A 15,309-nucleotide genomic window follows, 5' to 3' on the forward strand; every position below is an offset into this window, starting at 1 on the left:
ACATCCTGCAACATCCTAACTCCTGAGGCTGGAGTAAACTCTCTTAATATTTTCTGCAAAGCTTTCCCAAACAAAACCAGTGACGCTGGATATCCCTGTGGGAGGACTGTCCATGTCAAATGTTGTTGTACCATTTTCCTTTCTTTTGTTCCAGTCATTTTCCTTTTAAACATGATCCAGTTCAGTGGCAAGCAATGCCACTGCCTAAAGCCAATCACATTTTTTGTTTTAGTAACCAATTGCTCCCTGTCCCAATTTTTCGCATCAAGTCCATTTTAGGCGTAGGGAGGTGACTAACAAATTAACCAAGGAAAGATAATAAAATACTTTCCCTTCAAGTTTTCCTACAGCCCCCACAGAGGAAGCTGCATGAGAAATACCTGGGCCTGCATAGGGACAGCACCAGCCCCACAAGGCAGCAGCTGCAGAATCGGCCTCAGAACTGAATCCTGCCAATTCTGCCTTTTTACAACAAAACACACAAAAAGCAGAGGGGCATGGTGAGACACAAACTTTGAAGAATTTAAGATTCTAGAGAAGCTGAGGCCTTAATTAAAAAGAAGCCTTGCTAACTCTAATTAAAATCAATAGATGGGCCTTGCTAAAATTAAAGGTAGACAGAGAGGATGTTGCTCTGTTAGGAACGGCGAGAAGAACGACACAGACTCTCTTGGGAGTCGATCAGGAGAATTTCTCTCTGGTTTATTACCTCAGGTCTTTATTATAGACCGATACGTGAAAAGTACAGAAAAGAAACTCTTATTGGTTAGTAAACTAACACATCACTATCATTGGTCAGTGGGGTACATCACCCCTCGACCTTCTCTTGCAAGAAGACAAGGAACAGACAAACAGCACCTGCAAGGTTGTTTTCTGTCTCTGAGGATTGTTTTAATTCCTCCTCATGATTTCCCAGGCCACTTTCTCAGGCAAGACTGAGAAAGCTATGTGGCCTGCAATTTCCACAGGCACCGTGCTCTCTGTTTCACAGTTAGCATCCACAAGAGGCCTTGCTAAAATAGAGGTTAATCATTGGCTAATAACTAATTGTCAACTTTATGCTTGTTCAGTTGGGCTTATAGTGAGAAATAAAGTATCTGGTAAAGAACTTCAAGAACATAAGACAGTTGCAAATCAGAAACTCATTGAAGATATGAAACAAGGAGCCCAGCCAAGGGTCCATTTGTCACTTTGCATTGAAAAGGTTGAAAGGGCAGAACGAGGAAGAGCCATATCCCTTCCTCCCTTCTGTGACCCCTCCTCAGAAAAAGACCACCGACCCATTTCAAGGATCATGCTTAACTGCTTTTTTTCCTAAGTAGCATAGGAAGTGAAAAGTTGGTGGGAACTGGGTCATGAATATGTATTTGTATTCAATATTTCTGTAAATAAAAAGCCTGTATTCACCTGTGCTTGGAGCCGTGTGTATTAAGGGGTGACCTGACACATCAGCCCAGTGCTGTGAATAAACATACACTTTTTAATCCTAAAACAGTTAAGGAGTCTTTGTCTTTCTCAGTTGGATATTGATACCAGATCATATCCATATTTTAGTAAATCAGCCTTAAAATGAATCCAAAAATTGCATGTGGAAAAAGGAAAAGAATTTGGGGGTTTGGGAAGAGCAGGATGGGTTTTGTTAACAGCAAATAGGAAAAAGCACCAACAGAAGGAACAATTGTTTTTGGAACACTCCTATGTGGAGTGACAGAAGAAGGTTATAGTCTTGAGCTCAGATTTGTTTGTGCAAGTGAAACAACAACAACAAGAACAATGATGATAATGATTATAATAATGATGATAATGATAATGATAATGATGATAATGATGATAATAATATAACACAATAATATATATTTATATACATAAATAAAAATTGATAATTTGAAATAATGTTGACAGTACTGATTTGTGAGCTTTGGCTGCTCACTGTAACACTAAATACCCTACAAAAAAGGACTGGCAAAGACCCAAATGTCAGTGGTAAACTTTTGTGAATTGTATACATGGAATAAAGGAGGAAGGGGTGAAATTGGCTGTTTCTATAGGGTTTGGTGATACTATGATGCAGAATGCTTTGTCTGTTCCTGTGAAAAACACACTGATTAAGACTGCTGGGTTTTTCATGTACCAGACTCTCTACAAGCTGCAGGATTGGTTGAACAGGTGAAGGAGTTGTTAAAAGAGCAGTTGATAAAATGAGGAGATGGGAACCTGTCCTGGTGGAGAACCCATCTCCCAGATGTGTTCCATGCCCTTAACAATGGGCCCACTGGGGAAATGGAAACCCCTGGGTGTGCAGGGCTGCACCCAATTTGCAAACACAACCATGGACAGTGAGACTTGGATTGCCTGGGAAATGGTTCTGGGTGTGATGGCCCCTGACAGGGCCACCCCAGAGGCTGCAGGGCTGGACCTTCATGCACTGGAATTAATTAGGAAAAAGCCAAAGCAAATGAAAGTTAACAATATAAGAATAGGAATTCAGATTCCTCCAGGATGCTTTGGTTTGGTAACTGCTCACTTGAGCTTGGCCTTGCAAAGTGTTGATGTCATGGGAGGAGGAATTGATGCAGATTATCAAGGAAAAATTGATGTAAGTCTGTTAAACAATAATGAACAAGATTTTGTTTTCCAACCCCATGGCAGGGTATTACAGTTATTAATACTGCAGTTTTAAAAACAATTGTGAAAGAAGGACATCTATCTCAAATCACCTCTGTTCATGGAGATCAAGAGTTTGGATGCACCAGTCCTAATAATTGGTCCAGAGGCCAAATGGCCCTCCAGAGGCAGCTGAAGGAACAGCTCTGGGGAAAGACAACAGTGTTTGAATCCTGAGACCTGGGCAGGAACAATGGGAATATGTCCCTGCAGCCAAGTGTTCTCTGCCACAACAAGCTGATGTTATGGGATATTGTTTTAGAGATGCTGCCAGAGTAAATCTCCCTGTTTGGCCCAACGACCCCTTTGGAAAATGCTCTGATCCACGGGGCTCCATGTGAAGGCTGATGTGACACTGAGGGACTTGCACACCAATTCCAGCCAGGAGCCTGGGTGCCCGTCAGGGACTGGGACCTGGCACTTCTCCAGCCGAAGGGGAGAGGATCCCAGTTTCCAGCTCCTGGCTGGAATTGGTGTGCAAGTCCCTCAGTGTCACATCAGCCTTCACATGGAGCCCCGTGGATCAGAGCATTTTCCAAAGGGGTCGTTGGGCCAAACAGGGAAATTTGCTCTGGCAGCATCTGTAAAACAATATTGACTTTTTCTGGCAGAGAACACTTGGCTGCAGGGACATATTCCCATTCTTCATGCTCAGGTTTCAGGATTCAAACAGTGTTGTCTTTCCCCAGAGCTGTTCCTTCAGCTGCCTCTGGAGGGCCATTTGGCCTCTGGACCCACACTCTGGACCAATTATTAGGACTGCTGCATCCAAACCTTTTATCTCCACAAACAGTGCTGATTGGAGGTGGATCTCCTTCTTTCACAATCCTTTTTAAACTGCAATATCAATATTTGTGATAACCTGTCATGGGGTTGAATAATCCAATCTTGTTCATTCATTTTTAACAGAATTTCTTTAATTTCTCCTTCATAATCTGCATCAATTCCTCCTCCCATGACATCAACACTTTGCAAGGCCAAGCTCAAGTGAGCAGTTACCAAACCAAAACGTCCTGGAGGAATCTGAATTCCTATTCTTGTATTGTTAACTTTCATTTGCTTTGGCTTTTTCCTAATTAATTCCAGTGCATGAAGGTCCAGCCCTGCAGCCTCTGGGGTGGCCCTGTCAGGGGCCATCACACCCAGAACCATTTCCCAGGCAGTCCAAGTCTCACTGTCCATGGTTGTGTTTGCAAATTGGGTGCAGCCCTGCACACCCAGGGGTTTCCATTTCCCCAGTGGGCCCATTGTTAAGGGCATGGAACACATCTGGGAGATGGGTTCTCCACCAGGACAGGTTCCCATCTCCTCATTTTATCAACTGCTCTTTTAACAACTCCTTCACCTGTTCAACCAATCCCGCAGCTTGTAGAGAGTCTGGTACATGAAAAACCCAGCAGTCTTAATCAGTGTGTTTTTCACAGGAACAGACAAAGCATTCCGCATCATAGTATCAACAAACCCTATAAAACAGCCAGTTTTATCCGTTCCTCCTTTATTCCTTGTATAAAATTCACAAAGTTTACCATTGACATTTGGGTCTTTGCCAGTTCTTTTTTGTAGGGTATTTAGTGTTACAGTGAGCAGCCAAAGCTCACAAATTGGTATTTTCAGCATTATTTCACATTATTGAGTTTTGGTTATATATATAAATATATATTATTGTGTTGTTATTGTTATTGTTATTATGTTACTTGCACAAACAAACCTGAGCTCAAGACTAAAACCTTTTTCTGTACCTTCATGTGGGAGCATTCCAAAAAACAACTGTTCCTTCTGTTGGTGCTGTTAAGAAAATCCATCCTTGTCTTTCCAAACCCACAAGTTCTTTTCCTTTTTCCATATGCAATGTTTGGATGCATTTTAAGACATCCTGCGGTTCAGCCTCTTTTAACCGACTGCCCCACTGCTCGCACGGTGCTCCCACCTCAGCCCCACTCCAGAGCCAGTGAACTCTGGGGAGGGCTTCCCTTCTGGGAATTTCAGATGGGACTGATTCCTTACATTTACATTTAAAAAGTGATATTTTGTTGTGATCTGGCCAGACTTTGCCAATTTTGTTTCACCAGTGGGCAGGGTCAGCACCAAAGGCACCAACACCACCTAAAGGAATCAGTGTCACTTACTGCAGCTCCAAGCAGCAAAGGATCACAAAAGGAGCAGCTCAGCAATGCACCCAATCATCACTGCCAAAGATTGCCTGCAGGCATTAACAAAGATCCAGTTCCCCTCAGACTTTGCCATCCCCAGATCCACCCATCAGCTGGGGATGCTGTCACAGCCAAGGACTGGAGAGCCACTCCTGGACACTGGGAAATCCTGCAGGTGCCTCCAGCCACAGGTGAGGCTCAACCTCCGCTGTGAGAGAGGGCCCAGCTTTGATAGTGCTGAATGAACAAACTGACAGCACTTCTGCTGTGGGAACATCTGGTTTCATCCTCCTCTTGCGTCCCTACCAAAGCCTGGCCAGGCCTCAAGGAGGAACCAAGGGAGTTGACTCTGTCCATACACCCCAAACAAGGCCAGATGTCCGATTGAATGGCCTTGTCTGGCTTCTAAACACAGAAAGGTCAATCCATGTTTCATTGATGAGTGGATCCATCTATCACAGTGCTAATGACCATGCATATTTCAGTAATGAGCAGACAGACAGATAACCTCTGGTTGGAAGGTTCATCCAGAGGTCACCTTTGGCTCAGGGCCTGTTGTTCAGGCCTCACTCAGGGCCTGTTGTTCAGACCTTGGCACTTCAGGGACGAGGTTTAGTGCTGGGCTTGACACTGCTGGGTGACTGGCTGGACTGGATGAGCTCAGAGGCCTTTTCCAGCAAAATGGATTCTATAATTGCAGGATTCTATCTGCTGCATTCAGCTAGGTCCATTACTTAGCAGCATTACTTTGGCCCAAAAGCCCCCTCTTACTCAGCTCTTGTGGCCTGAGGCTTCAGCTCCTTCAGCTCCTGGTGCTGAGCTGCTCACACTGAACGAGACGACTCAGAGAGAAGAATACAGTTCATCCAATTCCTTCTGGGACACAGAGAGGGGAGGTGTGAAAACAGGAGCATTGTTTGGTGTGGCCTCTTCTCTGCCCTTCACACCTTTCAGGGCTTTGAACCAGCCAAGAGCTTCCTCCAGGAGTTCAATGAAGCAGCTGTTCCTGCTCCCAGGTCTGGCTCTTCCCAGTCTCTGACCTTGACTGCTTTTGTCCCTCTTGCTGTGCCCTCTGCTCCCCCAGGGCTCGGTGGCTGCTGCCCAGGACTGTGGGACTGGCACAGATCAAGGGGTTGAGCCCCTCCTTTCTGTGCCCTTGGAGCTGCCTGGTCACAGCAGCCTTTTCCATCTGGAAGCTCCACATGGAGAGGGAGTCCCCAGCTCTGTTCCTGGCGTAACATGCAGGAGCCCAGGGCTGCCATCTCAAGTACCTGCTGGCACTGAGGGCTCCCAGGTGCCTCAGGCTGCTGTGACACCGCTGCACAGGGAGGGAAGCATGGCAGAGGCTGCACTGAAAGTCAGCTCCATGTGCTGCTGTTGGTACTGCTGCGGGTGCTGGCACTGCTGGTGCTGGTGCTGGTGGTGCTGGTGGTGCTGGTGCTGGTGGTGCTGGTGCTGCTGCTGGTGCTGGTGCTGCTGCTGCTGGTGCTGCTGCTGGTGCTGCTGGTGCTGATCCTGCCCCTGGTGCTACTGCTGGCGCTGGCGGTTCTGTTGCTGCTGTTGCTGCTGCTGGTGCTGCTGCTAGCACTGCTGGTGCTGGTGGTGGTGGTGCTGCTGCTGGTGCTGCTGGTACTGGTGCTGCTGGTGCTGCTCTTGGTGGTGGTGGTGCTGTTGGTGGTGCTGCTGCAGGTGCTGCTGGTGCTGCTGCTGGTGCTGCTATTGTTGCTGCTGTTGTTGCTGCTGCCACTGATGCTGCTGCTGATGCTGCTTCTTCTGGTGCTGCTGCTGCTGCTGGTGCTGGTCCAGCCCCTGGTGCTGCTGCTGATGCTATGGCTGGTGCTGCTGCTGGTGCTGCTGGTGCTGATCCTGCCCCTGGTGCTACTGCTGGTGCTGGTGGTGCTGCTGCTGGCACTGGTGGTAGTGCTGCTGCTGGTTCTGCTGGTACTGCTGGTGCTGCTGGTCCTGGTGCTGCAGGTGATGCTGCTGCTGCTGCTGGTGATGCTGGTGCTGCTGGTGCTTCTGCTGGTGCTGCTGCTGGTGCTGGTGGTGCTGCTGCTGCTGCTGGTACTGGTGCAGGTGCTGCTGGTGCTGCTGCTGGCACTGCTGCTGGTGCTGCTGGCACTACTGGTACTGCTGCTGTTGCTGCTGCTGTTGCTGCTGCTGGTGGTGCTGCTGGTGGTGCTGGTGCTGCTGGTGCTGATCTTGCCCCTGGTACCACCAGCTGGTGCTGGTGGTGCTGCTGGTGGTGGTGCTTCTGGTGCTGCTGGCACTGGTGGTGGTGCTGCTGGTGCTGGTGCTGCTGCTGCTGGTGCTGCTCGTGCTGGTGGTGGTGCTGCTGCTGGCACTGCTGGTGAAGCTAGTGCTGGTCCTGTCCCTGGTGCTGCTACCGCTGCTGGTTCTGCTGGTACTGCTGGTGCTGCTGGTGCTGCTGGTGCTGGTGCTGCTGCTAGTGCTGCTGGTGCTGGTACTGCTGGCACTGCTGGTGCTGTTGGTGTTGGTGCTGCTGGTGCTGCTGGTCCTGCTGCTGCTGCTTCGGCTGCTGGTCGTGCTGCTGCTGGTGCTGCTTTTGGTGCTGCTGCTGCTGTTGGTGCTTCTGGAGCTGGTTCTGCTGGTGCTGCTGCTGGTGCTGATCCTGCCCCTGGTGCTGCTGCTCGTGCTGCTGCTGATCGTGCTGCTGGTGGTGCTGCTGCTGGCGCTGCTGGTGAAGCTGGTGCTGGTGGTGGTGCTGGTACTGCTGCTGCTGCTGCTGGTGCTGCTGCTGCTGCTGGTGCTGCTGCTGATGCTACTGCTGGTGCTGCTGGCGCTGGTGCTGCTGGTGCTGCTGGTGCTGCTGCTGGTGGTGGTGCTGCTGCTGCAATCATATTTCCAGCACTGCCCCACACTGAGGGATCAGATCGAGACACTGCTGCTGCTCCCTCGGGACCAGCCCCAGTTTGGTTGGTGCTGTCAGTGCCAGCACAAGCCGTGGCTGGAGCAGCAGGTGCTGACAGTGCCCCAAGGCCCAGGGCTGGAGGGGTCCCTGGGCTGGGGCTGGGAGGGAGCTGCCCCTTCTTCTCCCTGTGCCTCACACAGAGCTGGGCCGGGCACAAGTGGGGCAGCAGAGCCAACAGGGAGCCTGCGAGTCTCTTCCAGCCGTGCCTGCTCAGAGTTTGGCCTTGGAGCTTCAGGTGGGCAAAGGCAGCTGCTCTGCTCCCTCTGCGTGTCCCTGTGTTCAGCAGTGCTGCTCCATCAGTCTGTGCCCAGCAACGGGGAAAAGCCTCAGCCCTGCAGGGCCAGGAGCTGCCGGGCTCTGCCTGAGCAGCTCAGCCAGCAGGAAGGGAGCTGCTCCACACAGGAACCAGGAGCAAAGGACACTTCTTTTTCATAGCATGATTTCTGTTTTAAGGGGAAAAATGCGGAAAAATAAAAGAAAAAAAACTTCTATAAAATGTGAAAGATAAAAACAGAACCCAAGCGTACAGTGAAAAATCTTCTCTAACTTTGAATTAAGGTGTAATTGGTCTTTTGAAACATAAAACACAGTTATTTACTTTGCAGATGTGCTGATGGCATGATGCATCTTACCGACCTCAGAAACCTTTTTGAAAAAGTTTGTGGGGTTTGATTCCAATATTGTTATTTGAAATTGTGGTGAAATTGGAGTGAAGCAAGAAGAAAGTGCTTTGCGCCTTGCCAGCTCCAAGCAGCGCTGGGAATCTAAACTCTGTCAAACCCCAAATGCTTTAGAAGGTGCCCTTCCTTCTCACCCTGTGAATGAGCTGCACATTCCCTTTCAAACATTCAGGGGTTTCTTAAAGATGCAAAGTCCCACTTACAGCTTTTTGCTCTGGTTTGGAAGTGCAGAGGGGCGATTCTTCATCCATCAGCTCCAGACTGCACTGCCTCAGGAACACAGCAGTGGCACTTCTAGAGGAGGAAGAAAGTGCAATTGCACAATTGCAGCCAAAAAGAAAGGAAGAGTGGGACACAGAAAACATCCTGTGCAGATGCAGGCATTCAGCTGGGACTGTGGAGAGTTTGGGTCCTTGCCAATTATATGTGTGTCCCTAACTGCAATCTCTTGGCCTGCAGGAGAGTCTCACTCACCTGCAAAAGTAGAAAGCTCAGGCGGTGTGCTGGGAACGGGCTCGTGTGATGCAAAGCTGTCAGAGCAATGGGAGGGCAGGGTGAGCCCAGCTGTGCCTGGGGCTGAGCCCAGCAGAGCCCTGGCAGAGCCCAGAGCAGCCTCAGCATCCGCAGAGCCCGGCTGCAAGGAGAGAAACCAGAAACCGCCCGTCAGCTGAAGGCTCCTGTCCCCTTGTCCCAGCCACCCGCGGTGCCCAGGCCATGCTGGCCGTGCTCAGAGCTGGGCCCAAAGCTGCCCATCACTGCTGCCTTTGGGAGCAGAGCAGGAGGGCAGGCCATGTGCCCAGCCTGCAGCCAGCCACGGCAGACCCAGCCCCTCAGCAGCTGTCCAGAGACAAAAAGCAGCTTGGCAGCCAACTGAAGAATTGCTTGCATCCACCCCAGCCAAGGGGGGAACCTTTGGTGCCTGGCCAGGCTGTGCCATGCCCAGATCAGGGAGCATCCCCTGGCTGTGGACTCACCTGCAAATTGGGCGTGGAGCGAGTCTTTGAAGAAGACATGCCAGAATTGAAATCCATCATCTTCAGCTGGCCAGCTGGAGGAAGAGATTGCCATCCTTGAGGTTGCCCTTGGTGTCTCCAGCAGCAGCCCCAGCGGGTAACAGCTTCTCCAGGGGCTCCTTCTCCTTGCCTAGGGGCCAGACCAGGCTGTCAGTGCTCTGCCCAGGGTCCCAGCCATCAGTGAAGCAGACAAGCAAAAGCAGGGGGAATGGTGGCCACCAGTGCTTGCCACACCAGGTGTCCAGCTCAGCTCCAGCCCAAGAGCTGTGTGTTCCCTTCTGATGACCCCTGCTCAGAGCTACAGGCACGACAAAAACAGCCTGGTTTGCTTTGCCACCGATTGCCAAGAAATGTGTGGAGCTGTTACCTGCCAGGCCCCTGGATCCAACTGTGCATGTGGATCTCTCCCATCTCCTAGGGCAGATGAACAGCCTGCATCCAAGGATCGCGGAAAAGGTCTTCTAAGGATGGCCTGTCCGAGGGTTGCATGGACAAACACCTCTTAATAATATCTTGGCATTCTGAAGAGAGAAACCAGGAATCACCAGTCAGTTGGAGAAGTTGCCGCCCCCTTCCAGTGCCCAGGCCATGCTGGGTGTGCCCAGAGCTGGGCCTCAACTTCCCCATGGATTCCCTGTCTGCAGGAGAGCAGGACATGTGCCACCTCCTCAGCAGCTGCCAGAGCAGGATGCTCATGAGCCCACAGCTGTCTCCCAAGCCTGGTGTTCCCCCTGTGCCCAGAGATGAGGATTCACCTTGGGAGAGCCGTCGTGGGAACAAGATCCGCCCCCAGATGATCTGCTGGCCCCTCATGAATGGGTGCTTCCCTATGACCAGCTGGTAGAGCAGGAGGCCCAGGGACCAGATTGTTGCTGCCTGACCATGGTAGCGTTGCTGGTGGATCCACTCTGGTGGGCTGTAGGACAGGGTTCCTGTGGAACACAGATGGAGCTCATCAGGGGGATGCTGCTGCTCCCAGAGCCTGGCCCCAGCATCCCTGGGCATGTGGGGGCTGCCCCAGCAGCACACGGGGTGACCCACTGCCCTCTTGCCAGCACCTGGCACTTGGCTACAAACCCAGGGTTGGAAAAGAAGCCACTGCTGCTGGAAGAGGGCAGCAGAAGCACTGGGGAGGCCCAACCATGACAAGCAAATAAAAACACACCCCGTGGTAGAGAAAACACACTCTCCTCTCTGCCTGCATGGCCTCCAAAACATTGTTAATAGGCCAAGGCAAACGTGGGGAGCAGAGGAGTTCAAGCCCTTCCTCGCTGACTCACTAAACTCTCTGGGGCATGGGGTCAGACCCCCGCCCTCTGCTACCCCCATGGGGGTTTTTGTCAGGCTGGCTGTCCCAGCCCCAGCCCAGGGCACAGTGGGTGCTGAAGGCTCTTGGCAGGGCTGGGAGCTGGCCCCACTCACACCCCCATCCAAATCAATTTGCCTCAAGCATTGATCCCATCCTGGCAGCATCACGGGGAATCCCCGGTGCCACAGCCAGTCTGGGCCATGAGACGGCCAGGAGCATCCCCTGCGAGGGCTCACCTGCAAACTGGGTGTAGGCTGTGTCTTGCAGGAAGGCGCCACAGCCAAAGTCGATCAATTTCAGCTGCCCAGTGGCCAGGTCGAGCAGGATGTTCTCCGGTTTTATGTCCCTGTGCAGGACCCCGCAGCTGCTGCAGTGCTGCACGGCCTCCAGCACCTGGCGAAAGAGCCCCCGCGCCTCCTCCTCTGGCAGGAACCTCCGCTCCGCCAGCAAATGCGAGAGGTCCTGGCACCGCTGTGGACGCTCCAACACTAACACGAAGCTGTCGGGGAGCTCAAGCCACTCCAGCAGCTGAATGACTGCAGCACAGCCAGAGGACACCCTGTCCAGCAGCACAATCTCCATGGGAGCACGGGTGCCGTCGGGCTGCGGGAGGAGCACGGTGCTGTCAGTGGGGCTGAGGCCGGGCCAGGGCTCTGGGACCCCTCAGCCAGCCCGGGATGCTCTGCACACCTCGCTCACCCCACGCCCGCTCTCCCCGCAGGGCTCTCGGCGGCTCCCACCCCGCCGGGCCCCGGCTCATCCCTGCCCGGCACGCCCCGGCTTCTGCCGCTGGCCCCGCACACTCACCAGCTCGCCCCAGAGCCGGACGCGATCCCGCGGCACACATTTGATGGCCACCTGCGAGCAAGGAGCAGCAGAGGCTTGAGCTCGCTGCCCGCCCCGCCGCGCCCCCGCCATCTCCTCCGCCCCCTCCTCCTCCTCCTCCTCCTCTGCCCACCGCTCACCGGGGCGCCGTCCGAGAGTCGCGTGGCCGCGAAGACGCTGCCGAAGCCGCCGCGCCCCAGCAGCGGGCCCAGCTCGTAGCGCTGCTGCAGGGCCTCCTGCGCCTTCCCTGGGGGCGAGTCGCGGCCATCAGCGCTCGGCCCGGGGACAGGAACGGCCCCCGAGCGCTCCCCGAGCTCCCCGGGCCGGGCATCCGCAGGCGTTCCCTCATTGGAACGCGGCAGCGGCGGCTCGGGGCCAGCGGCCGCGCTGCTGAGCGGCGGAGCTCGGGCCGGGGAAGCCGCAGCGGAGGCGGCGGCAGCGGCCCCGCCGCCTGTGTCCTCCGCGGGCCCCGGGAGGAGCCGGGGGCAGGGCCGGGGTCGGGACCGGGGCCGGGGACAGGGCCGGGGTCGGGACCGGAGCTGGGGCCGGGACCGGAGCCTGCGTCGGGGCCGGGGCCGGGATCGGGCAAGGCGGAGCCAAAGGGCAGCGATTCCGCCCCAGCCCCAGGCAATGATGCCCGCCCAGCAGCGCCAGCGCCAGCACAGCCAGAGCCCAGCGGAGGCGAGACCACGGCGGGACGGCCGGGGCCGGGGTCGGGGACGGGGCCGGGGCCGGGGCAACCCCGCCTGGGCCCGTGGGCGGGGCCGGGGGCGGGCCGGGGGCATGGCCCGGGCGGGTACGGGGAGAGGGAACCTGGAAAAGGGGGGGACGCAGGAAAAGGGAGACCCACAGAGAATGTGGGACAGTGGGAAAGGGAGAGGAGAGACAGAAAAGTGATAAATTTGATGCTTTCGCTGCTTCTACTGCTGCTGCTGCCGCCGCTGCTGCTGCTGCCGCTGCTGCCGCCGCTGCAACTGAAGCACCGGGACCGTTTGTCCCCGTGTCCGTTTGTCCGTTGCCCGCTCGGCCCCGGCCCGAGCCCCGCACTCCCCGGGCAGCCCCTGAGCCTGGCCAAACACGGGAACTTTGCCGTGTTGAGCCAAGAGCCAGAGTCTTGACTCCTGCACAGGGGCACAGGAATGCCCTTGGCTGCTGCTGTGCCTTGTCCCTGCTGAGGGTCAGGCACCGTCTGAGCACATTCCCTGAATGCAGAATTTGTACCCGATCCAAGCACTGCACTTGTGTCTCCAGCATTGCTTTCCAAGGAAAACAGGGCAAGGCAAACTGGGCATAGCTCATGGTATTTTACGGTGTCTAAAACTTGCCAAGTCTCAGATCTTAGAGGTGAGATCCATTTGGAATGAATGGGATGGAGAAAGTGCAAGATGGAAAAGGGGAATATAAAAATAGAGAATAGAGAAAAATAGAGAAAAATATATTGGTTGTTTCTTTTGATTTGATTTTCATTTCATAAAAATGTTGTTTCAATTTTCCCAGAATCTTCTCCACAGTCCCGTCTGTTCTTTCCAAAAACCTGTCCTGGAGAACAAGGCGCAGCTCCTGTCACAAGATGTGCCCCCAGCTGCAGCTTCTCTTGGCTTCCCACACTGTGACTGCAGCACAACTCTTGCAGCAAAGCAGGACAAATATTTCAAGCACTTGACAACTTGTTCTTTCTTTTCCTTGTGCACTGGGGAGTTGTGCCATTGGTAAGGATTTCACTGTTACTCTTCTAGACAAAGAAAACATGATGAGGTACCAGGAATTGTTCGGGAATACAAGCCTGGCTGAATGCGGAGAAAGAATCTCCAGGGTGTGCAACCAGAAGTGGAGAGCTAATCATTCCAATAGCCCCATGGACATCTTGAAAGTGATCTGGAACATGAAGATTGGCTGACAGAGAGAGTTTGTTTCTGTGTTCAGTTTAGATGATTCTACATCTCTTGCAGTGGTAGAAATCAAGAGCACAATCAGTTGATGATAAGCATCTGAACATGATAAGCTGGACCTCTCTGGATGACAGAAAGAATGTGAAAAGGAGAAATGCAGGGAATGACTTGGTGAACTTTGTATATAAGAAGGTACATTTTTTCCTAATAATTTCCAATTCATTCCCTTTGTTTTATCCTTTTAAAAAGGCCAATTGCATCTCAGATTCCCCATGAAATGAGAACCCTGAGCTTGTGGGACTGCCTGAAAGGTGCCCTGTTCCTTTTTCTTCTGCTGCTCCGTAGAAACAGTGAAGCGAGTTGGGGAGTTATGTTTTTTTTTCTCCTAGTCGATTTTTTCATTTTATTTGCCACTGTAAAGGCAATTTCTGTGATGGCCTCTGTCAGTTGATTCTATTTCAGCAGCAGCAGCAGCAACAGGGCTGTGTTTGAGCACTGCAAATGTGACCTGTGTGGCTTTAATTCTCTTTGATTTTGTGCTCAGGGAGTTGGGAGCATTTGGAGATCTACTACTCATGAGGCCTTTTTAACAAGCAGTCCGAGTTCCCTGTCAGAAAAGCACAGTGGGTCGCACTGATTGAAAGAGGCAATTGCAGCTGTACTGCTAAAATTCAAGTGGCAAGCAGAAGAGGGGCAAGAGCAGCCGGGATCTACAACTGCCAAGGCCAAGGCACCAACAGCCTCCTGCTGTCACCTCAGGGTGAGTAAAACAGTGCTGAAAACAGCGCTGGAACCCGATCCTTTCTTCCTCTGAAGGCTGGCTGAGGGCAGCAGAGGCGGGCCTGAGGAATCAGGGCTGTTTGTGGGGGATTGTTGCTGTAGTCCAGAATTGCCCTGGCAAAAGCCCTGGCAAGCCGAGGCAGGAGCAGGTGGGAAGGGCCGGCGCTGCTGCTGCTCGTGGCCTGGAGCCCCGGCCGGGCCGGGCCGGCGCCCGCTGCGCTGCGGCTGCTGCTGCTGCCAGAGCCGGGCGGGACTCGGGGACAGGGAATGGACACGGGGGGACAGCAAAGGCCTTGGGGGCTGCAGGGATGTTGGCACTGGGGCCAGCGCCTGCACAGAGCTTCAGCCCGCAATGAACCCCGAGGGAAACGCTGGGGAAAGGCTCCATTCAGCCTTTGTTTACTCGTCGCTATGAAGGGACCGAAATAAAAGGAGAAAGAGCAGGGCCCGACCCCTTCTCCTTTGGGAGGAGCCCCGCGCCTGGAGCTGAGAGGGGCCGTGAGGAAAAATGAGGGGCCATGAAGGGCTTTGAGAGGCCATGAGAGGTTTTATGGGGCCCTGAGAAGTTCTATGGGGCCATGAGGGGCTGTGAGGGGCCATGAGGAGCCTCAGCCCTGGCAGGAGGGGGTCCCACCATGTCCCCAGGGCAGGGCCGCCGTGAGGGGCCGCGAGTGCAGACGTGGCAGCAGAGCGGGCTTGGGGCACCTCTGGGAGGGGATGAGACCCTTCCCCAGCTCCAAACCACACGAAACCCGGCATTAACAGGATTTTCCGTCTTTAGAATCCACTGGCAACTTGGAGTTGAGTGTCCAGTTTAATTCTGGTGGGAAAAACAAGGGAATTTTCCCAGTGTGTGACATCCAGCCATTGTTATTTATGTCTAAGATTTAAAAGTCTTGACAATGAAAAGTAATACTAAAAAATAATAATAACAACAACAAGAACAAGAAATAAAGCCCCGAATCCCAACAATCAGCTCAGAAACATGTTTTTGTTTGTAGTAATAGAGTAGTACTAAAGAAATAAATGAAAGCGATTTAATTTGTAATTCAGACAAAAGATGTTTC

General features: G+C 53.1%; 1 protein-coding gene across 1 annotated transcript in view; it reads right to left on the minus strand.

Moving 5' to 3' along the window:
- Nucleotides 1-9,806: 9,806 nt before the first annotated feature.
- The window catches only part of LOC147646799 (serine/threonine-protein kinase pim-1-like), a 34,570-nt gene continuing 29,067 nt past the window's right edge, over nt 9,807-15,309 (minus strand). The window contains exons 2-6 of the mRNA XM_086872945.1: nt 11,714-11,887; nt 11,556-11,606; nt 10,985-11,351; nt 10,195-10,371; nt 9,807-9,960 (exon numbers count right to left, since the gene is read on the minus strand). Of these exons, the coding sequence (XP_086729071.1) occupies nt 9,854-9,960; nt 10,195-10,371; nt 10,985-11,351; nt 11,556-11,606; nt 11,714-11,887 (876 nt within the window). The 3' untranslated portion in view covers nt 9,807-9,853. The remainder of the gene's footprint in view (nt 9,961-10,194; nt 10,372-10,984; nt 11,352-11,555; nt 11,607-11,713; nt 11,888-15,309) is intronic.

The sequence above is a fragment of the Cyanistes caeruleus genome, unplaced genomic scaffold (genome assembly GCF_971803275.1).
Source record: "Cyanistes caeruleus unplaced genomic scaffold, bCyaCae1.hap1.1 HAP1_SCAFFOLD_78, whole genome shotgun sequence".
In the NCBI taxonomy this organism is placed as follows: Eukaryota; Metazoa; Chordata; class Aves; order Passeriformes; family Paridae; genus Cyanistes; species Cyanistes caeruleus.